The following is a 24,249-nucleotide window of genomic DNA, read 5'->3' on the forward strand; positions in this document are numbered from 1 at the left end:
TAAATGTCAGAAATTGTGAAAAACTGAGTTTAAATGTATTTGGCTAAGGTGTATGTAAACTTCTGACTTCAACTGCAGATATTAAAAATGTAAATTCTACCTGCAGCATGCTGGGAAATATGATAGTGATGGGCGTGGTTTCGGTTCAACTCTGGTCATTAACGCCAACATTGGGGTTCTTTAACGCCACTGAGTGTTAATTGTTAACTGAAAAATCAACAATTTGCTGTGTGCTATGAAATTGACACATCTGCAGGAATCTTCCATACATTTAAAGAACATTTTAGAATTTTTAAGAACCTTAACAGCTGAGGAAGAACCATTTAATAACCTTTATTTTATTTTTTGTGTAGCATAGGAGGCTGGTGGGAGGAGCTACAGCATAAGAAGACAGGCTCATTGTAATGGCTGGAATGGAATCAATGGAATGGTACCAAACACATGAATACAATGTGTTTGACTCCGTTCCGTTGATCCCATTTTAGCCATTACAATGAGCCCATAGTCATATAGCTCACATCCTCTGGTGTGTAGAGCCATCAGCGCCGAGCTCTAAAGAACATGCAATGCTAGCGGGATCCACACTACAGCTGGGATTGACTGTGAAACTGGACTGTGAATGGGCATTTAGTGTATGTCAGGTGTCAAGCGCCTTGCCCCTCCGCCTCTTAAGTGCAAACACACTATAGAGCCTTCATTGCATCCCTTTTGTCAGCATCCCTTTTGTCAAGTGCTTTCCACTGGTCTCAGGGTCATTCTCTAGTTCCCAGCAGATGAGTCAGGTTATGGTGAAGTGTTGGCCCACTCTACTGAGGATGGCCAGTGAGTTAACAGGGGCCTGAGAACGTGTCTGCTTCCAGCCTGGGTAGAATAGATCTCTCCTCAGGGGAATTTGAGGCCTAAACGAGGCCCTTGTCCATTTCCAGTAAACAGCCAGAGAAAAGAGACAAAAAAGCTTTCATAAATCTTGTTCCTGTGTACAAGAGAGTAAACTGTCTCTAGGTTGCCGTCCATCCAAAGGTTTTATTGAACTTCGATCTCCCTCCAAGTATTCTTTGTACAGGCTGTTCCTGCCAGGGCAGTGAGGGTCCAAGGGAAGGCTATGGCCAGAATGTCATTGTTGCCAACATTAGGTTTTCTACAATATGATGCAGAGGAGGCAGGTCGCAGGAGATATAGGAGGACAGGGTCATTGTAATGGCTGGAATGGAATAAATGGAATGGAGGCGAACATGTGGTTTCGATATGTTTGATGTGTATGAGAACTTTCCATTTATTCTATTCCAGCCATTACAATGAGCCCTTCCTCCTATGGCTCCTCCCATCAGCCTTCTCTGATGTGCCGTCTCTCAGCATGCATATGCAATATTGCAGGTGTTGTCGAAGCACCTCCAAAGATCCTTCCGTCATATTCCTGTGCAATCAAAGATCTCACTGACATTTCCATTTCACATTGTCATGAGGCCACAATTGTTTTTTAAATCTGAAACAGTATACGCTACTGGTCAAAAGTTTTAGAACACCGACTCATTCAAGGGTTTTTCTTTATTTTTACTACTTTCTACATTGTAGAATAATAGTGAAGACATCAAAACTATGAAATAACATAAATGGAATCATTTAGTAACCAAATAAGTGTAAAACAAATCAAAATATATTTTATATTTGAGATTCTTGAAATAGCCACCCTTTGCCTTGACAACAGCTTTGCAAACTCTTGGCATTCTCTGAACCAGCTTCACCTGGAATGCTTTTCAAACAGTCTTGAAGGAGTTCCCACATATGCTGAGCACTTGTTGGATGCTTTTCCTTCACTCTGTGGTCCGACTCATCCCAAATCATCTCAATTTGGTTAAGGTCGGGTCATCTGATGCAGCACTCCATCACTCTCCTTCTTAGTAAAATAGCCCTTACTTGGAGGTGTGTTGGGTCATTGTCCTGTTGAAAAACAAATCTTAGTCCCACTAAGCGCAAACCAGATGGGATTGCGTATCGTTGCAGAATGCTGTGGTAGCTATGCTGGTTAAGTGTCACCAGCAAAGCACCCCACCCCCTAACACCTCCTCCTCCATGCTTTACGGTGGAGAAAACACATGCAGAGATCATCTGTTCACCCACACTGCGTCTCACAAAGACACGGCGGTTGGAACCAAAAATCTCCAATCTGGACTCCAGACCTAAGGACAAATTTCCACCGGTCTAATGTCCATTGCTCGTGTTTCTTGGCCCAAGCAAGTCTCTTCTTGTTAGTGTCCTTTAGTAGTGGTTTCTTTGCAGCAATTTGAACATGAAGGCCTGATTCACACAGTCTCCTGTGAACAGTTGATGTTGAGATGTGTCTGTTACTCGAACTCTGTGAATGTCACGCCCTGACCATAGAGCGCCTTTTATTCTCTATGTTGGTTAGGTTGGGGTGTGACTAGGGTGCGTAATCTAGGTTGTTTTATTTCTATGTTGGCCTGGTATGGTTCCCAATCAGAGACAGCCGTTTATCGTTGTCTCTGATTGGGGATCATATTTAGGCAGCCATTTCCCCACTGTGTTTTGTGGGATCTTGTTTTGTTTTTGTGTAGTTGCCTGTGAGCACTCCAGAATGCCACGTTTCGTTTGTTCTTTATTGGGTTTTTTTGTACGGTTCACTTCAAATAAAATGTCAAACCGATTTCACGCTGCACTTTGGTCTGAATGTTCTTACGACGATCGTGACAGAAGATCCCATCATAACAGGACCGAGCAGCGTGCCCAGGAGGAGTGAGTATCCTGGACTTGGGAAGAGATTTTGGATGGGAAGGGATCCTGGACTTGGGAGGAAATCCTGGAAGGACAGGATCGCCTTCCTTGGCGGCAGACGCAAGGAGAGAAGGGAGGACAGTGATGACGCCGGGGTTCGCGGCCACAAGGAAAGCCCCCACCCCAAAATTGGGGGGCACACGGGGTGGTCGGTGGAGCCGAGGAGCGAACCAGAGCCAATCTGGGAGAAGAGGGAGAAATTGGAGGAGAGTGAACGGAGAGAGTCAGAGACCGTCAGTGAGTTGATGGAGAAATTGGAGGAGGGGAAATAAGAGAGTTGTTGTGTTGGTGTATGATGCACGACATTCGCCCTAAGGAGCATGTTATCTGTTTGATGCCACCTGAGTCAGCTCTCCGTACTCGTCCTGAGGAGTGTGCTAGCAGTCTGGTAAAAACTGTGTCGGCTCCACGCACCAGATCTCCAGTACGCCACCACAGCCCTGTTGGTCCTGTGACAGCTCTCCGCACTCACCTTGAGGAGCGTATCATTTGTCCGGTACCATGTGTGCCGGCTCGACGCACCAGGTCTCCACTGCGCCTCCACAGCCCAGTACGTCCTGTGCCAGCTCACTGCACTCGCTATGCGAAGTGTGTCATCATTCCGGTACGATTTATGCCGGCCCTATGCACCAGGTCTCCAGTGTGCCTCCACAGCCCAGTACGTCCTGTGCCAGCTCCTCGCACTCGCCCTGAAGAGCATGTCACCAGTCCAGTGCAACCTGTGCCGGTCCCACGCATCAGGCCTCCATTGTGCCTCCCCAGTCCGGCATGTCCTGGCCTGCTCCTCGCACTCGCCCTGAAGAGCGTGTCACCAGTCCGGTGCAATCTGTGCCGGTCCCACGCATCAGGCCTCCAGTGCGCCTCCTCAGTCCGGCATGTCCTGGCCTGCTCCTCGCACTCGCCCTGAAGAGCGTGTCACCAGTCCGACGCAATCTGTGCTGGTCCCACGCATCAGGCCTCCAGTGCGCCTCCCCAGTCCGGCATGTCCTGTGCCTGCTCCCCGCACTCGCCCTGAAGTGCGTGTCACCAGTCCGGTGCCACCTGTACTGGCTCCAGGCACTAGGCCTCCAGTGCGCATCAACAGTCCAGAGCTTCCGGCAACGGTCCCCAGTCCAGAGCTTCCGGCAACGGTCCCCAGTCCAGAGCTTCTGGCGACAGTCCCCAGTCCAGAGCTTCCGGCGACGGTCCCCAGTCCAGAGCTTCCGGCGACGGTTATTGTGTAGTTGCCTGTGCGCACTCCAGAACGTCACGTTTCGTTTGTTCTTTATTGGGTTTTTTGTACGGTTCACTTCAAATAAAATGTCAAACCGATTTCACGCTGCACTTTGGTCTGAATGTTCTTACGACGATCGTGACAGTGAAGCATTTATTTGGGCTGGTTATTTCTGAACCTGGTAACTCTAATGAACTTATCTTCTGCAGCAGAGGTAACTCTGGTCTTCCATTCCTGTGACGGTCCTCATGAGAGTCAGTTTCATCATATTCTTGATGGTTTTTTTGCGACTGCACTTGAAGAAACTTTCAAAGTTCTTCAAATTTTCCGCATTGACTGACCTTCATGTCTTAAAGTAACGATGGACTGTCGTTTCTCTTTGCTTATTTGAGCTGTTCTTGGACTTGGTCTTTTACCAAGTCCAAGAACAGACACACACAAACACATACCTTGTCACAACACAACTGATTGGCTCAAATGCATTAAGAAGGAAATAAATTCCACAAATTAACTTCTTAAAAGTTATTTCCTTCTTAATTGAAATGCATTCCAGGTGACTACCTCATGAAGCTGGATGAGAGAATTTCAACAGTTTGCAAAGCTGTCATCAAGGCAAAAGGTTGATATTTTAAGAATCTCAAATATAAAATATATTTTGATTTGTTTAACACTTTGTTGGTTACTACATGATTCCATATGTGTTATTTCATAGTTTTGAGGTCTTCACTATTTTTCTACATTGTAGAAAATAGTAAATAAGAAAGACAAACCCTAAATAAGAAAGACAAAACTGCAGCGATGGATTGTGTACTTTTCCTAAGCTTTGAAGGGCTATGATAATGATGGCATCCCAGCCTAAGTATCACTAGTAACACTAGCTTATTATCATTCCCAGAATCCTCATGACTCATAACACAAGTACCTATCAGTCAACCACAGACACAGCAGCTCCCCCAACATGATAGAAGTACATCTTCAGACTGTGTGTGTGTGTGTGTGTGTGTGTGTGTGTGTGTGTGTGTGTGTGTGTGTGTGTGTGTGTGTGTGTGTGTCGTGTGTGTGTGTGTGTCTGTGTGTGTGTGTGTGTGTGTGTGTGTGTGTGTGTGTGTGTGTGTGTGTGTGTGTGCGCGTGCGTGCGTGTGTATTTGTGCAAGAGAGAGAGAGAGAGTGTGTGAGAAGAAAGGGCAGGGTCGGGTAAGGTATATGTATTACAGAGAACAATGGACACACACATTATTTCCCCTTGGTGTGTCCTTTGATCTCTGTGTGCATCTTTCCAGACAGGCTTGATCGCTCCGCCCACCTTAGGAGGCTGTGGACTCGGTCTGATGTGGCTATGGCTGGTCCTCCTATAGACGACTAGACTGAGGAGTCACTCACTCTACCATTACATCTCATGGTTCATCAGTTATTACAGTGCGACAGCTCCTTTGTTTTCAGGAGGAGTAAAGCTATCCATATGTGCATACCAAATGGCACTCAATTCCTAGAGTGTACTACTTTTGACCAGGGCACAAGGGGATCTGCTCAAAAGTTGTGTACTATGTAGGGAATAGGGTGACATTTTGGATGTAAGTTGGAACATATATTTTCTGGTTTCTATAGTGATATGTGTGGTTAGTCGTGATTGGGTAAATGTCCGTTTTAATGATCCAGGAGATTTCTATATCAATGTGTTTATTGTGTCCCATTATATGAAAATATATATTACAGAATCAGTCATGAACATAGTCATGATAGATGATCATACAACATGTGCTGGGCTTGTGAGCTTGTTCTGTAGTTGTTTTTGTACATGTGGTGGACATCTATTGTAAGTACACGGGTAATAGAGGAAGTGAAGTGAGCATAACTTTGGTATGTGTGGATCCTCAGTCACTCTGGCCGTGGTTTTTGGCTGAGCCTGTCTCAGAGCATCCCTCCATAGAAATGGATGTTTTGATACATCCACCCTGTGGCTAAATGTTTCTCCGTCAATGACTTCCCTCATTTTCTCTTTAGATACTAGCAGAGGGGTCAACACTTAAGTGATTAACTTCATTATACATACTTTATTAACTGGGTAGGCATGTAAGAGGGAGCTGTTCTAAAAAATATCAGGTTGCTGTTGTTCAATTGAAGCCTTTCATTGTGTATATTTGACCTGGATTAATTCATAGGCTTTCGCTGGAGAATTGGCCCTGGCTGAACGGCTGGCTGATTTACATAGCAAGCGCCAGGTTCTCTCTTTCATCTCTACTTATTACAATCACATGAGTCTCCCTTGAATTTATACTAGATTAAAGCTCACAGAACCACTCTGTGATCAACTCCAATCAGACCACTGTGTCTTCACACACACCCACATATCATTAATTAAAAACATGGCTTTGCTGTCCTTCTATACAATATGTACATCACTTGAGCCATGTGCAGGGCCATAATAATAATACATTACAATATATATACATATCAAAGAATACAATGAAACCAGGTTTTCCCAGAGGCCAGGGGGAACTGATTTTCAAGTCGTTTTCAAGTCTGTAGCACCAGGTTGAAGGTAAAGCCTGAACACTGAAGTACTGTGCTGAGTGGAGGTTATACCTGATCAGGCTGTGTTAGGGCACCCTAACATCAGTGCACCGCACTGTGCAGTCCAGTGTTACTCTGCTCTTTACTAATCACACTCCCTGCCTGTGTATGACAAGAAGAGGGATGGTGGGAGAAGAAAGGAGGGAAAGGGAGAATGGAGAAGACGTTGGCAAATAAAAGAAACAGGGGGAATAATAATGAAGAGAGATATTGGCAAAAAAAAGCGGGTGAAGTTGGTTGGAGGGAGGAAAAGAGAGATACAGGGTGGGTCACATCCTGATGATCTCACTTCATATGGCTCTCTATCCAGTCTTTGAAGTTAGCCACATGTGTGTACACAGTAAACAGGTCCGGGTCACATTCTCCCTGGTCATACCCAAAACTCACCAAACCCAGCAGCCGCCACTCCCCTTTGGACATGTTCTGCCCCCCTGGAGAGGCAAGAGAGGGGTCCTGGGTGGAGCCTGTCTGGGCGGGAAGGATCAGGATACCCCCTGTGTCCGCAGGACAGATGTTAGATGGGCCATAGTCGGGTCGCTGGCGGCCGCAGAGCATGTTGTCTGTAACGCTCACAGGCACGCCATTACGGGCATACTGCTGCTCACAGGGCACCACGTCGGCCAGGTGCTGCACACCCACCCTGGCCCTCTCCTCTTCCCCAATCCGGGGGTCCGGCAGGGGGGCCCAGCCCATCACTAGCCCCTCTCTGGAGGTCACCTCTTCCCCCTGGGTGTCAGGCAGGCAGAGGGGCAGGACCTTCTCGCCGATACGAGCCTTGTCCAGCAGCTTGATCACAGCCAAGTCTGAGTCCAAGACCAGGGGGTCGTAGTTGTGGTGGACAGAGATGGAGGCCACCTGGAGGAGAAAATGCGGGATGGTTAGAGAGACATAAAATAAATGATCACAAGGTAGACAGATAACATAAACTGGTCAGAGTAAGAAACAAGAAAGGAGGTATGGTCACTGAGACAAGGGATGGTCAGAATGAAGAGGGAATGATCAGAGAGAGGGAGGGATGTTTCGAGAAAGAATAGAGAGAGAAAGGGGGTGTGACAAAAAGAAAAGCTGTAGAAAGAAGAGAGAGACTGCCAAACGTAACAGCAGGGTGACAGCTTGGCTCTCTGTGGGACGATGTTAGCTGTGCCTGTTACCTGGCAACTCACACTCCTCACTCATATGCTCATACATTAATTGACTGTCCTTTATAACGTGCAGTATGTACCATAAATCGACTAGCCATGTAGCACAACCAGATTGGAGTTTACTTACAGTCAAAGTAGCTTTCTGCGACCTATTCAATGACTGAACATAAACAGACATGGGGCTGTATGGCTAGATGTGGTATACATGTAAAATGATGCATTATAATTGGACACAGGTTTAAAACCCCTGCCACCCAGCCACTGGTATTATATAGATCCCATAAGACTGGTAAATGTACCTATATAGTGTAGAACCTCATGTGTGATGAACTGTACACCATAGTTGTATTTCAGTGTAATTAGTGCAGTGTGTGGCTAACTGAGTACAGGTGGTCTCCCTAGCCTATATAGTATAAACCCCTTTCATTCCTTACTTACATTCCTCAGCCCTATCCAACCCCTCTCTTACCCTAAGATGCTGCAGGCCCTTGGTCTCCCGGAGGTCACTACGGTAGTGTTTTCCCATCACCACCTTGACCTTGGCTGCATCAAGAGGGTACATCTTCCCCAGCTCAGTCACACAGTGGGCTGCCACCACCACACTCCTCTGGTTCACTAGGGCCCCACTACACACCAGCTGCCAGCCTGAGGCCTCGTCCTGCCCCTGGGACCCAGCCTCTGCTCCTAGTCCAGCTCCAGGCCCCATATTTAGTGACTCATCCAGGCTGGCCTTCTTGTCTAGCTTGGTCCCTGCTCCGTTGGTGGAGCGTCGGTAGATGGCGGCTAGCCAGGGCCAGTGGGACTCTGCTGGGCTCTGAGGGTCAAAGGTGGGGTGCTTCCCACATACTGGGAAAAGAGAAGGATGGGGAGACAAGGGTGGAGAAGAGGAAAGTGTGGCCAGGGAGGAGAAGAGAAAAGAAAGAGAAGGAAGATATTAAACATCATACTTGCCAGAGAGATACAACAACACTTGATATTGTAATGTATGAAAAAATAATTCCATATCATACCCATCCTGGAATATTACTTTTTCAGCCCAATTTCCTTGATTGTTTAGTGTCTGGGTGTGGTTTGAAAGTGCCGTTCTAGCATGCCTAAGTGGCAAGAAGAACCTTTTTTATATCAAGTAATGTGGCTCTGCTGTCCTCACCTGGCGAGCAGGAGACATGACGCCCGCTCCACTTGCCAGTCTTGAGGCAGGTGCGGCGTGCACTGCCTGAGTGGTGATAGAAGGGAGAGGCACACTCGTACGCTACGTGAGTGTAGAGGTGGTGGAAGCCCTGGGGCAGCTGGGATAGCACTGGAGGACCTTTGGTGGGGCCGGCGGACTGGAAGAGCCTCCTGAACCCAGAGGAGGAGTAGAGCTTATGCACAGGGGTCTTCCTGAGAGGGAGAGAGGAGAGGGGTCAGTGGAGATGCCCTTACAGAAACAACTAGTGTATAATTAAGCAATAAGGCCCAAGGAGGTGTGATATATGGCCAATTTACCATGGCTAAGAGCTGTTCTTATGCACGATGCAATGCGGTGCCTGGATACAGCCCTTAGCCGTGGTATATTGGCCTACCTGGTTAAATAAAGGTGAAATAAAAAAATATATACCACAAACCCCCGAGGTGCCTTATTGCTAGTGCCTTAAACTAGTTACAAAGGTATATTAGAATAGTACAAACAAATGTTTTGTCATACCCGTGGTATGATATCCCACGGCCTTCAGCCTATCAGCATTCAGGGCTCGAACTACCCAGTTTATAATGTTCTTTAAGAGGCTAGCAGTGTGTATAAGTAGAGTCCTTTTAGGTTTTTAAATGTCAAACGTTGATGTGGGCTTCACATGGTAAAGTGCCTCTGTCATTAAAAGATAGAGTCACGTCTTCTACTATCCTGTGTGCATTAATGAGCATCATACATAATATTCATGGTCTCTTGTGGTGTGCGTATGATGTTGATATATGATTATGCACATGTTTGTGGTTTTTAGATATGATGATCGCTAAGGTAATGCCGATATCTGTAGTGTTGGAGAATGCTTTTGTCTGTCGTATTTATGTAGACTATATCATGTGCATATTTTTGTCTGCTATGTAACATATGTTAATGTAAATCGTTAGACATACCTGAATGGAACCTGTGGAGGCAGAACTCTCTGTCTGACCAGCTCGGAGACCTTGGGCTCTCTGCAGGCTGCAGAAAAACACACACAGGGTTCCCATTAAAACCTACTGTCAGGCAGGGAGCTGCTCTCATTCTCAATGTTGGGTTGATTAGAGGCTGCTAAAAGTAGCGGCAAACTTGCAGGGGCAACAGCATATTCCTAGATGATAGTCACAAAGTAGAGGCACACGCATGCACACACGCTTGCACGCAATCACACACAAACACACACATTCCAGTACCTACCTCTCACACAAAGAGGTTGAGCGCCCCCCCAGGAGCTGTCAGGCTGGCAGGAGCGTCGGGTGTCACCACTCAGAGCGTACGAGTGGTTACAGAAGAACTCCACCGTCTCTGGCACCATCCCTGGCACCACCTGCTGGTACCCATGGTAGAGCTGTGGGAGAGGAGGACAGCTCTTCTCTGGAAGGAGGGAGTAAGGGAAGATAGAGTGGAAAGAGGGCAGGTGGTGAGAGCAGAAGGTGGAAAGGAGTGAGAAAGATGGAAAGGGAGTGAGAGAGTGTGAAATGAAGATGCTGAGAGTCATTATAATATCTGTTTTAATGGTGCAGTGTATTTTACAACATGCACTTAAGATGTCTTACCATTGATGATTTGGTTCTCTCTCTTCTCATCCTCAGACTCTTCTTTAGTTGGCTTTTCTGAATCTTTTCCTGCATTTTCCTCTTCAGGTTTGCCTGTACTTGACGCTGTGTCTTTGGCTCCTCTTGAATCTTTAGTTGATCCCATGTCTTTAGTCGATCCTATGTCTTTAGTCGATCCTATCTCTTCACGTGGTTTTCCCACAGGCCTTTCGGTTTCCTGACCTCCTGATGAATATGGGGTGAACTGTGTGTTGTTGCTTCTAGTTGGAATAATACTCTTCACAACGTCTTTAGACACTGTTGTATTCATACCCTGCTCTATGTCATTGGTGCCAAACACATCCGTAACAGTATAATCTATGGCAAATGTGTCTCCCCGTGGTTTTATCTCAGTGTAATCTATGGCAAATGTGTCTCCCCTAGGTTTTAAGTCGTTACGATCAACTATGTTTGGATCACTGCTTGTATCTACTGGTTGCTCTTTCTTCTCCTCTTTCTCCTGTCCTTTATCTTCCACCACCACCACTATCTCAGGAATCTCTGTTGTCTTGCCTATCTCCTGTAGCACATCTGTGTCTCCCCCCGTATCTGGACTGCCATCTGTGTCCTCTGTGGTTTTCCCCAAGTCATTTTCTCTGTCTCCCTCCACTGTGTTTAACATGTCATCCGTTTCTTTACTGTCCACTTTATCCTTGCTACCTCCAGTAGGTTTCTCTAGCCCCGTTTCTTTTTCTTTGTCACTCGTTTTATCCTTGCTTCCTCCTGGGATATTCACCAGAGTAATATCTATGTTTTTATCTTTACCATCAGTAATGTCCACTGTCGTGTTCCTCAGGCCTGTGTCTGGATCTTTACCAGCCACGTCCTCCTTGATACCTGTAGTATTGTCTATCTCTTTGTCTTTGGGTTTTTCAATGTCTTTATGTGTGGCTGTGTCAATGTCTTTGTCTGCATCCTTTTCTTTGTTCTTTTCTGTATCTTTGCCTGATTCAGCAAGTGTGTTATTCACTGTAAGAACAAGAATAGAGAAAAAAAAAGTGATTTACTGGATTTAAATTGTTGTAAATAAGTGTTGTTATACAGTTGACTGACGATTCTGAATGGTTGTACACATTTTACTAGTGAAATATTATCAATTTCTTGCAGGCTTGGTCATGAAATACATAGTCATTAATTTACAATAATAACAGGTCAACTATTGATGTCTGTCAAAACCTGTTCCCACTGTCTCCAAACTCTGAATCCTGCCATGCCATGCTCTGACCCTAACCTTTGCCACAGGTGGGAGGTGTTCCGCTCCAGGTGTTGTTGGGAAGACAGGTTCTCTGGTGTGTTCCGCTCAGCTTGTAGGGCTGGTAGCACAGATACTGCAGGGCAAGGATGACGTCATTGGGCCCGTACACCTTGAAGTGGTCTCCATGGACGGGCTTGGCTGGGATGGCACAGAACTTCACCATGGGCACTGCATAGGAACAGAGAGGTCATGTAGGCTCAGTGAGATGGGATTGAGGTAGTCAGACACTATTGCTGTTGTGTTAATAGGTCTCAAATGTTATTGTATAAAACAAACCTACAGCGTTAATGTCACTAAGGTCAATCAGGTTTGATTTTTCACAAAGCACCCAAATATACACTGAGTGTACCAAACATTAGGAACACCTTCCTATATTGAGTTGAACCCCTTCTTCCCTCAGAACAGCCTCAGATCGGCGGGTCATCGACTCTACAAGGTATCAAAAGCGTTCCACAGGGATTCTGGCTCATGTTGACTCCAATTCTTAACATAGTTGTGTCAAGTTAGCTGGATGTCCTTTGGGTGGTGGACCATTCTTGATACACACGGGAAACTGTTGAGTGTGAAAAAGCCAGCAGCATTGCAATTTCTTGACACACTCAATTCGTTGCGCCTGGCACCTACTACCATACACCATTCAAAGGCACTAAATATTTTGTCTAGCTCATTCACACTCTGAATGGCACACATACACGATACAAGTCTCAATTGTCTCAATGCTTAAAAATCCTTCTTGAACCTGTCTCTTTCCCTTCATCTACACTGATTGAAGTGGATTTAACAAGTGACATCAAAAAGGGATCATAGCTTTCACCTGGATTCACCTGGCCAGTGTCATGGAAAGAGCAGGTATTCCTAATGTTTTTTACACTCAGTATACATTGTGCTTTGCCTCACTCTCTCTGATGGGCCTCTTACCACACTGGGGGGCAGGGGCGCTCCAGGTGCCATCCCGGAGGCATACGGCTGTGCGGATCCCCCTCCGCTCGAACCCAGGGTCACAGCTGAATATGACTTGTGCCCCTGAGTGATGGAATACCCCCTCTGTGGTGCCATGGACAGGTACTGGGGGCCTCCGACAACCTACAACTAGAGGGATACACACAAACCCATACACACACATACACAATTACACACAACCCTTCTCATGCTTTCTGAGCGAATTGTGTTTTGTCTTCTGTCCACCAATCTTCTGTCAGCCATAAACACCACTTCAGTGTGTCCACTGCTGTGTGATACAGTATTAGCATTGTGTTGTCTGGTATAACCACAACTCTTTCTGAATAGCCACCTACAGCCTAAGGGCTCTCAGAACCCAGTTCATTATTTACAAACCATTTCTTCCTCCTCAGTATTACCTCTTTGACTAGCTAGAAGTTTATAAATATAGCCTCCACATTGTACTGCCTTATTAATAGGTCACTTCAGCAGGCCTGGAAAAAGTCTGAACAGCTCACAAGGCGACGTACAGAGGAATAAATAGAACAGTCCTAGTAAAAAGAAGCTTTAGTTTCCACAGCAGTAAAGTGTTTTTATGATGTGGGTTGGTAGCGTAGGGCTTGGGTTGGTTGTGTGGAATGGAATTGTGGGTGTAATTGTTTAGACAATTGTGGCTCCTTTGCGTTATTATTGCTGTCTCTACCTTCTTACCCTTTCTGCTGTTGTCTGCGCCCAATAATGTCTGTACCCCGTTTTGTGCTGCTGCCATGTTGTGCTGCTGCCATGTTGTGTTGCCACCATGTTGTTGTCATGTTGTGTTGCTACCATGCTGTGTTGTCATGTGTTGCTGCCATGCGATGTTGTCGTCATAGGTCTCTCTTTATGTAGTGTTGTGTTGTCTCTCTCTTGTCGTGATGTGTGTTTTGTCCTATATTTTTATTTCATTTATTTGTATTTTTAATCCCAGCCCCCGTCCCAGCAGGAGCCCTTTTGCCTTTTTAATAGGCTGTCATTGTAAATAGGAATTTGCTCTTAACTGACTTGCCTAGTTAAATAAAGGTTAAAAAAATAAAAAATAAAGACAATGTCGACTTTGAAACAGAGAACTTGACTGACACAAATAGCACACGTCAACTTATAATTCACTATCGGTTCCCCTCTCTCTGGCCCGGAACAAAGCAAAATACCAAGCACACACATATCTGCACAAACACATGTACACACCTACAACCCTCCCCCCATACACACACGTGAACAAGGGATGTGTATGTGTAGGGCTGTTATTATGTGCATCATATCAGTCTGTAATGGCAAGCATTTCACTACACCTGCAATAACATCTACTAAATATGTGTATGAGACCAATACAATTTGATTTGATTTTTATTTGTTATCCCCTCTTGGGACCATACTGTGTCATAGGACCAGCCCCATGTCTCTCTCCCCCTCTCTGGCTGTGGTCTGACAGCGGTGTGATCCAAAACCATCAGAGGAACCCTCCCTATTATCACTATCTCCCTGACTACCAACATTTCCACCCTCTAGTCGAGCTGCACGTGGGACGGGACAGGGAGCTTTCACTTGGCTTTCCGCATGTGGAAAAGGAAAAGGTGCACCACCCTGTTAAGTCATTTTCTTTCTTAGAAAAACAGATAAAAGGTGTGTGTGGGGGGGGGGGGTTAAAATGAGAGTCTATCATATCCTCTGTGTTTGCCCACACCCCTGTCCTCCCATCACAGTGTCTGTCTGTCTACCCCAGTATAGTCAATCTTCTACTGGGCTGTCTCTACTGGGATGAGTCATATCCATTATTAAGGAATGCTAACAGAGGATGTTATGATTAATGAAGCCTCATTAATCCACCACTAACTCCTGTCAACGCCTCAGAAACTATGTTTCAATAATCATCTAAAATATAGACTGTTGCTTCATCGGAAATATACAGACAGTCAAGAAAGAATCGTGTCTTGAAAGCATGTTATCCTGAAGAAGGTTGTTTGGAATATTATTTAATGATAGGTAAATTATTGCAGACCCGAAGTGCAGCTGCTGCCAAATCCACCATTTCAGTTTTTTTGTCTAACTAACTGGCTCTGGGATAAACTGGGAGTAATGTACACGTGTTTCCACAACATATACCACATTAGTGTTATCCTAAATCTACCTCACAAATGAGCAGGCCAGCTCTCCTCATGGGAATACCAGCTGAACGAACAACGTGTACGGAATTCCATCCCTCCAATTCTCCCGTGCGTTTTATGAGCGCCTCTCATCCAACGGAAAAGCTGGCTTAGATTATAGAGGCAGGTTTGTTTCACCATTAGTTTTATAGACTCAACTGTAGCCCTGAAAATGAAACCACCTGAAAAAATGGATAGGGTTCTTGGCCAACCTGTTTTCTCTGGGTCCGGGGGGAGGAAAGGGGAGTGGTGTGGTGGCGGGTATGGAAACCCAGGCCTGCGTCCAGACACCCATAAAGAAGCAGGGTTGTGGTGGAGATGTGGACAGAAGGAGCTCCAGAAATATAGGGCCCTGTTGGACCTCTATTAGGATGAGGTAGGGGGCTGTCTGGCATTGTGTGGGTGACAGCCCCAGATACAGATGGCCATAGGGAAGCCTAGCTTAGTTTAGCCTTGCTTACTCATTCTCTGTCTGCCAATATCTATCATTATCTGTCTCTCTTCCTCACTGTCTCTCCCTCTCTCTCGTCATTCTCTCTCAGTCAGTCTTTCTCTCCAAGACGTTTATTATCCATATATAAACTCAGATGGTGAGCTGTAGTTTCATGAAGTTTTAATTCCGTCAAGTGGTTATAACGGTTTATGGTCCATCTGTCGACACGTGACAGTTTTTACAAGCAGCTGATTGGCCTGGGCCAGAGAGCGAGATAACCAGTAGGGAAGGCAGCTGGTCTGGAAGCTCTCCACACCACAGAGCCCTTGTGATGGTGACTCACTCGCTGTTGTTAGCACTTATGGGACTCTGAGGATATGGTCAGGGGAGAAGTCCAACATAGATACTCTGCATGCTTGTTGTCTGTGGTCTTTGTTTTAACTATACTACATCTGACGTACATCAGTAACATAAGTCACATCACCTTTGTGAATAGGCTAACCCAATGTTTTGTGTACTCACCATTCTCACACCTCTGTCCAGTGTAGCCAGCCAGACAGCCACAGTGGTAGGAGTAGGACATGTCCAGGATACAGGTTCCATCATGGAGACAGGGGGAGGAGCTGCATGCTGAAAACACACAGGAGCAGGAAGGATGCTTAGACACATAAAATGGACTACATAACAGCAGTAAAAAAAAAAATATATATATATATATATATATAAATAATTGCAGGCTTTCCCTAAAATATTAAGGAGACCAGGAGAGGAACCATTGCTGTGTCCTTAGTATTGCTTTGAACTGGCGCGAAAGTTTGTAGTGGATAGCTTATGTTGGGGATATGGCAAAACATTTAAAGATGGTATAAAAGTGTAAGAATTCATGCCCACTCTCCAACACCCATCCCTAAAAATGTACAGTAGCCTACTACAGTATGTATTTTTGGCATGAGTACAGCTGGCTTGCAGTACTGTGTTACAGTGTGTGTTCATAGTGATTGGGTTTGAATGAGGAACTGAGTGACAGGTTAGGTTGGTAATTATTAAGGGGTTTCTCTGTTAGGCTGCCAAGCAGGGACCCCCAGGCAGGAGTTTGATAAGGGTGTGCCCTGCTTAGTTATCATAACAGTTAACATTCAGGTAGCTTTTTTCAACTTTCTAAACTCATTTCCATCCAAACCACAATTATAATAATATTGAATTAGCATACTTTTGCTACAAAATCCACAGTGATCTACTTAGTTACCATGAGAGTCATAGGTTTCCTTTCAGACATGTACTGTTCCTACCTGAGCTCTCCTGGAAGGTGGCAAAGAAGCCGTCAAAGTTCTTATAGCCATCGGACACAAACAGGACATGTAGGGAGTTGCCGGAGCTCTGGATTGGAGCAGGCCTGTCGTTCCCACAGAACCGACCAATCACACGAGAGTTGATGCTGTCACCATCACGCACCTCTACATAGTCGTAGCGACAGGAGTGGTCGAACTCAAGGCTCAGCATCATGAACCTGTGGGTGGAGATGGAGGGAGGTGGTTAGAAGGGTCTAGGGAGACTGCTCTAAATTATTGTACTGCACCTGTAGCAGAGGTCAGCTGAGTTTATTTAGTGGTATTGACAGTTTACCTCAATGTGAAGTACTAATGGGAGTATGGGGTTTGGGGGCTTGGTTTGCTACACAAATTCACATCAAATAAAATGTTTATTGGTCACATAGCGAAATGCTTGTACTTCAAGCTCCGACAGTGCAGTAATATCTAACAAGTAATATCAAACAAAGTATTCAACATATACCCAATACACACAAATCTAAGTAGGAATGAATTAAGACTATATACATATGGGCGAGCAATGTCAGAGCGGAACGACTAAGATACAGTAGAATAGTATATCTTGTTATGGATAGGGGGCAGTATTTTCACGGCCGGATAAAAAACGTACCCGATTTAATCTGATTATTACTCCTGCCCAGAAACTAGAATATGCATATAATTACTAGCTTTGGATAGAAAACACTCCAAAGTTTCTAAAACTGTTTGAATGGTGTCTGTGAGTATAACAGAACTCATTTGGCAGGCCAAAACCTGAGAAGATTCCTTACAGGAAGTGCCCTCTCTGACCATTTCTTGGCCTTCTACACTCTCTTTATTGAAAACTGAGGATCTCTGCTGTAACGTGACACTTCCTATGGCTCCCATAGGCTCTCAGAAGGCGGCAGAACATTGAATGATGACTTTGCAGGCCATGGCTGAAAAACAGTAGCGCATTTGGATAGTGGTCAATCTGAGAACAATGAGACTGGGGGCGCGTGCACGAGAAGACTCTTTGAACGAAAACAACAAATCCCGGTCGGAATATTTTCGCATTTTTACGAGAAAAATCCCATAAAAATAGATTTTAAACAGCGTTTGACATGCTTTGAAGTACGGTAATGGAATATTTTGAAATGTTTTGTCACGAAACGCGCCGGGCGCGTCACCCTTCGGATAGTGTCTTGAACGCACAACAAAACGCCGCTAATTGGATATAACTATGAATTATTTGGAACCAAACCAACATTTGTTATTGAAGTAGAAGTCCTGGGAGTGCATTCTGACGAAGAACAGCAAAGGTAATCCAATTTTTCTTATAGTAAATCTGAGTTTGGTGAGGGCCAAACTTGGTGGGTGTCAAAATAGCCCGTGATGGCGAGCTATCTACTCAGAATATTGCAAAATGTGCTTTCACCGAAAAGCTATTTTAAAATCGGACATAGCGATTGAATAAAGGAGTTCTGTATCTATAATTCTTAAAATAATTGTTATGTTTTTTGTGAACGTTTATCGTGAGTAATTTAGTAAATTCACCAGAAGTTTCGGTGGGTATGCTAGTTCTGAACGTCACATGCTAATGTAAAAAGCTGTTTTTTGATATAAATATGAACTTGATTGAACAAAACATGCATGTATTGTATAACATAATGTCCTAGGAGTGTCATCTGATGAAGATAATCAAAGGTTAGTGCTGCATTTAGCTGTGGTTTTGTTTTTTGTGACATTATATGCTAGCTTGAAAAATGGGTGTCTGATTATTTCTGGCTGGGAACTCTGCTGACATAATCTAATGTTTTGCATTCGCTGTAAAGCCTTTTTGAAATCGGACAGTGTGGTTAGATAAAGGAGAGTCTTGTCTTTAAAATGGTGTAAAATAGTCATATGTTTGAAAAATTGAAGTTTTCGGATTTTCGAGGACTTTGTATTTCGCGCCACGCCCATCATTGGATATTGGAGCAGGTGTTCCGCGAGCGGAACATCTAGATGTAAGAGGATATACAGTATATACATATGAGATGAGTAATGCAAGATATGTAAACATTATTAAGAGAATGAGATACCGTAGAATAGTATAGAATACAGTATATACATATGAGATGAGTAATGCCAGATATGTAAACATTAAAGTGACTAGTGCTCCATTGCTTAAAGTTTCCAGTGAATTCTCGTCTATGCCTATAGGCAGCAGCCCCTAATGTGCTCGTGATGGCTGTTTAAAACTTCTTGATGACAGGGGGCAGTATTCAGAAATTCAGATGAATACGTGCCCAAATTAAACTGCCTACTTCTCGGGCCCAGAAGGTAGGATATGCATATTAATAGTAGATTTGGATAGAAAACACTATGAAGTTTCTAAAACTGTTTGAATGATGTCTGTGAGTATAACAGAACTCATATGGCAGGCAAAAACCTGAGAAAAAATCCAACCAGGAAGTGACTTGTAGTTCTTCTATCTAATCCCTGTTCAAACTACAGTGTCTGTGGGGTCATTTTGCACTTCCTAAGGCTTCCATTGGCTGTCAACAGCCTTTAGAAACTTGTTTCATCCGTCTACTGTTACTGGGCAGAGAATAGGAGCTCAGTCAATCAGTGGACTGCCTGGTACCAGTGAGTTGTTTACTGCGCCAGCACGTTGGCGCGCCTCTCCTTCTTTTTCCTCTGTAATGAATACGCTATTGTCTGGTTGGAATATTATCGACGTTTTATTTTAAAAAAGACCCTAAGGATTGATTGTAAACATCGTTTGACATGTTTCTATGAACGGTAATGGAACTATTTGACTTTTCGTCTCTCGTTCTGCGCTCTCGTGTTATGGCTTTGGATTAGTGACCTGAACGCACGAACAAAAGGAGGTATTTGGACATTAATATGGAGTATTTCGAACAAAACGAACATTTCTTGTGGAAGTGGGAGTCCTGGGAGTGCATTCTGACGAAGATCAGCAAAGGTAACGGAAGATTTATAATACTAATTCTGAGTTTAGTTGACTCCAGAACTTGGCGGGTAACTGTATAGCTTGCTTTGATGGCTGAGCTCTGTACTCAGAATATTGAAAAATGTGCTTTCGCCGTAAAGCTATTTTAAAATCTGACACAGCGGTTACATTAAGGAGTAGTATATCTATAATTCTTTCAATAACTGTTGTAAAGTTTATCAACGTTTATGATGAGTATTTTTGTAAATTGATGTGCTTATTCATCGGAAGTTTTGGTGGGAATACATTTTCTGAACATCACGCGCCAATGTAAAATGGGGTTTATGGATATAAATATGAACTTTATCGAACAAAACATACATGTATTTTGTAACATTGACTCCTGGGAGTGTCATCTGATGAAGATCATCAAAGGTTAGTGATTCATTTTAGCTGTATTTCTGGTTTTTGTGACGCCTCTCCTTGCTTGGAAAATGGCTGTGTGGTTTTTCTTGTCAAGGTGATGTCCTAACATAATCTAATGTTTTGCTTTCACCGTAAAGCCTTTTTGAAATCGGACACTGTGGTTAGATTAAGGAGAATCGTATCTTTAAAATGGTGTATAATACCTGTATGTTTGAGAAATTTGAATCATGAGATTTTTGTTGTTTTGAATTTGCCCTGCTATTTCACTGGCTGTACCGCGGGTGGGACGCTAGCGTCCCACATGGCCCATACTAGTTAACAGTCTGATGGCCTTGAGATAGAAGCTGTTTTTCAGTCCCTCGGTCCCAGCTTTGATGCACCTGTACTGACCTCGCCTTCTGGATGATAACAGGCTGAATAGGCAGTGGCTCGGGTGGTTGATGTCCTTGATGATCTTTATGGCCTTCCTGTGACATTGGGTGCTGTAGGTGTCCTGGAGGGAGAGTAGTTTGCCACCGGTAATGCGTTGTGCAGACCGCACCACCATCTGGAGAGCCTTGCAGTTGCCGTACCAGGCGGTGATACAGCCCGACAGGATGCTTTCAATTGTGCATCTGTAAAAGTTTGTGAGGGTTTTAGGTGACAAGCCAAATTTCTTTAGCCACCTAAGGTTGAAGAGGCTCTGTTGCGCCTTCTTCACCACACTGTCTGTGTATGTGGTCCATTTCAGTTTGACAGTGATATGTACGCCAAGGAACTTGAAGCTTTCCACCTTCTCCACTGTGGTCCCTTCGATGTAGACAGGGGGTGCACCCTCTGCTGTTTCCTGAAGTCCACGATTATCTCCTTTGTTTTGTTGACGTTGAGTGAGAGTTTTTTCCAGGCACCACACTCCCAAGCCCTCACCTCCTCCGTGTAGGCTGTTTCATCATCGTTGGTAATCAAGACTACTACTGTTGTGTCGTTTGCAAACTTGATGATTGAGTTGGAGGAGTGCTTGGCCATGCAGTCATGGGTGAACAGGGAGTACAGGAGGGGGCTGAGCACACACTCTTGTGGAGCCCCAGTGTTCAGCGGAGTGCAGGATCAGTTGAGTGCAGGTGATGTTTCCTACCTTCACCACCTGGGGCCGGCCCATCAGGAAGTCCAGGACCCAATTGCACAGGGTGGGGTTCAGACCCAGGGCCTCGAGCTTAATGATGAGCTTGTAGGGTACTATGGTGTTGAATGCTGAGCTATAGTCAATAAACAGCATTCTTACATAGGTATTCCTCTTGTCCAGATGGGATAGGGCAGTGTGCAGAGTGATGGCGATTGCATTGTCTGTGGCTCTATTGGGGCAGTAAGCAAATTGAAGTGGGTCTAGGGTGTCAGGTAAGGTAGCGATATGATTCTTGACTAGTCTCTCAAAGCACTTCATGATGACAGAGGTCAGTGCTACGGAGCGATAGTCATTAACCTGTTGGGGCTCGGGGGCAGTATTGAGAAATTTTGAAAAAAATATGTGCCCATTTTTAACTGCCTCCTACACCAACTCAGAAGCTAGGATATGCATATTATTAACACATTCGGATAGAAAACACTCTGAATTTTCTAAAACAGTTTGAATGGTGTCTGTAAGTATAACAAAACTCATATTGCAGGCAAAAACCTGTGAAAAATAGATCAAAAAAATTTTTGAATTTTGTGACTGTACTATTTAGTGTCATTGTTTTATAGATACCATAGTGAGAAAGGATTCATTTCGCAACTCCTACGGCTTCCACTAGATGTCAACGATCTTTATAAAGTTGTTTGAAGCGTCTATGATGAACAGAGACCGGATGGCAAGGAAGAGAAGTTGACCTCCCTGGGATGTCGTCACTTCATTATTGGCTGCACCTGCGCAATCATGTGATGCGATACATTTTTCAAAGACGTTTTTCAAGACACAGGAGAGGTCGGGTTGAAACATTACTGATGTTTCACGTTAAAAATGGCTCTAAAGATTGATGCTAAACAACGTTTGACATGTTTGAACAATGTAAATAGATTATTTTTTTTTACTTTTCGCCGTGACTCCCCCCCCCCCCCGCTACTTTTTAGTAGCCTACCGAAGCGCTAACAACATGGAACAACTTGGAGTTATTTGGACATCAATTATGAACTTTGTTGAAAGAAACCACATTTGCAGTGGACCTGGGATGCGTGGAATTTCCAATGGATGAAGAGAATCAAAGGTAAGGGAATATTGACAATAGTAATTTTGATTTTACATGGTTACAAGATGGTGCTAACCTGTATAGCCTAGCCTATTGTTCTTAGCACAGCACCCGGTTTATTGCAAATTGTGATTTCCCAGTAAAGTTATTTTGAAATCTGGCATTGCAGTAGCATTTACGAAATGTTAAACTATGAATATTTGAATGACAATAATATAATTTACCAATGTTATCGAATAGTAATTTTGTGATTTGTAACGTTGTTCACCGGAAGCATTTGAGAGAAAAAAAAAAACTGATTTTCACCGCTTCGGTAAAATGCTGTTTTTGGATATAAATATGAACTTGATGGAACAAAAAATGCATGTATTGTGTAACATAATGTCTTAGGAGTGTCATCTGAGGAAGATTGTCAAAGGTTGGTGCATAATTCTAGCTGGTTATCCGCTTATGGTGACGCCTGTCTTTGAATTGACAAAACATTACACACAGCTATTTTCAATGTACTCTCCTAACATAACCTAACTTTATGCTTTCGCCGTAAAGCCTCTTTGAAATCGGACAATGTGGTTGGATTTAGGAGATGTTTATCTTTCAAATTGTGAGAAATAGTTGATTGTTTGAGAAATTGAAATTATTAGATTCTTGCAGTTTTTGAATTTCCCGCCATGGTCTCTTGACAATGAATCCCGATATCGGGATAAGATCCCCAACAGGTTTTAATGCAATATTTGTTTTAGCAGTATCCACAGCTTTTTCAAAGTTAGCGTGGAAGAGGACAGAGTAAGTTTCCTGGGGTTTGGAAGGTGTGGTGTGCGTGATGGCTTCTCAGCCTAGCGTGGAGGAGATGCTGTTGATACGACATGGATTCAGGTGTGTTCCTGAGAATGGAGTTAAGGTGGAGGAGGTTCTGCTCGCGGTCGGTGAACAGGTAGGAGCTGAATTTATACATTCTGCTTCTAGAATGAACAAAGCTGTGGTTGTGTTCATGAAAAGAGCAAATTTGGTTGGTAGGCTAATTGCTAGCGGAATATTTGTAAGGGATGTGTTGGTGACAGTTTCACCTCTCTCTACCCCTTCGACAAGAGTGGTTGTTGCAAATTTGCCTCAGTTTATTACGGATGATCAAATCAGGAAAGAGCTGAGTCATTTTGATAAGTTTGCTAGCGGTTCTCGTGTACTGTTGGCAGGTTTTCAGGCAGATGCCGTTAAGCACGTTGTTTCGTTCCAGAGGCAAGTGTTTACAGTGGGGGAAAAAAGTATTTGATCCCCTGCTGATTTTGTATGTTTGCCCACTGACAAAGAAAGGATCAGTCTATAATTTTAATGTTAGGTTTATTTGAACAGTGAGAGACAGAATAACAACAAACATATCCAGAAAAACGCATGTCAACAATGTTATAAGTTGATTTGCATTTTAATGAGGGAAATAAGTATTTGACCCCCTCTCAATCAGAAAGATTTCTGGCTCCCAGGTGTCTTTTATACAGGAACGAGCTGAGATTAGGAGCACACTCTTTAAGGGAGTGCTCCTAACCGCAGCTTGTTACCTGTAAAAAAGACGCCTGTCCACAGAAGCAATCAATCAATCTGATTCCAAACTCTCCACCATGGCCAAGACCAAAGAGCTCTCCAAGGATGTCAGGGACAAGATTGTAGACCTACACAAGGCTGGAATGGGCTACAAGACCATCGCCAAGCAGCTTGGTGAGAAGGTGACAACATTAGGTGCGATTATTCGCAAATGGAAGGAACACAAAAGAACTGTCAATATCCCTCGGCCTGGGGCTCCATGCAAGATCTCACCTCGTGGAGTTGCGATGATCATGAGAACGGTGAGGAATCAGCCCAGAACTACACGGGAGGATCTTGTCAATGATCTCAAGGCAGCTGGGACCATACACCAAGAAAACAATTGGTAACACACTACGCCGTGAAGGACTGAAATCCTGCAGCGCCCGCAAGGTCCCCCTGCTCAAGAATACATATACATGCCCGTCTGAAGTTTGCCAATGAACATCTGAATGACTCAGAGGACAACTGGTGAAAGTGTTGTGGTCAGATGAGACCAAAATGGAT

The 24,249-nt window shown here is 44.3% G+C and overlaps 1 protein-coding gene across 1 annotated transcript in view; it reads right to left on the reverse strand.

The window, feature by feature from the left end:
- Positions 1-5,663: 5,663 nt before the first annotated feature.
- Positions 5,664-24,249, reverse strand: part of LOC106573352 (inactive serine protease PAMR1) — a 69,402-nt gene continuing 50,816 nt past the window's right edge. Inside the window, exons 5-14 of the mRNA XM_014148328.3 lie at positions 16,609-16,826; positions 15,842-15,949; positions 12,686-12,856; positions 11,744-11,935; positions 10,474-11,481; positions 10,115-10,291; positions 9,832-9,898; positions 8,867-9,099; positions 8,186-8,562; positions 5,664-7,429 (exon numbers count right to left, since the gene is read on the reverse strand). Of these exons, the coding sequence (XP_014003803.1) occupies positions 6,860-7,429; positions 8,186-8,562; positions 8,867-9,099; positions 9,832-9,898; positions 10,115-10,291; positions 10,474-11,481; positions 11,744-11,935; positions 12,686-12,856; positions 15,842-15,949; positions 16,609-16,826 (3,121 nt within the window). The 3' untranslated portion in view covers positions 5,664-6,859. The remainder of the gene's footprint in view (positions 7,430-8,185; positions 8,563-8,866; positions 9,100-9,831; positions 9,899-10,114; positions 10,292-10,473; positions 11,482-11,743; positions 11,936-12,685; positions 12,857-15,841; positions 15,950-16,608; positions 16,827-24,249) is intronic.

The sequence above is a fragment of the Salmo salar genome, chromosome 16 (assembly GCF_965601325.2).
Source record: "Salmo salar chromosome 16, fSalSal1, whole genome shotgun sequence".
Lineage (NCBI taxonomy): Eukaryota > Metazoa > Chordata > Actinopteri > Salmoniformes > Salmonidae > Salmo > Salmo salar.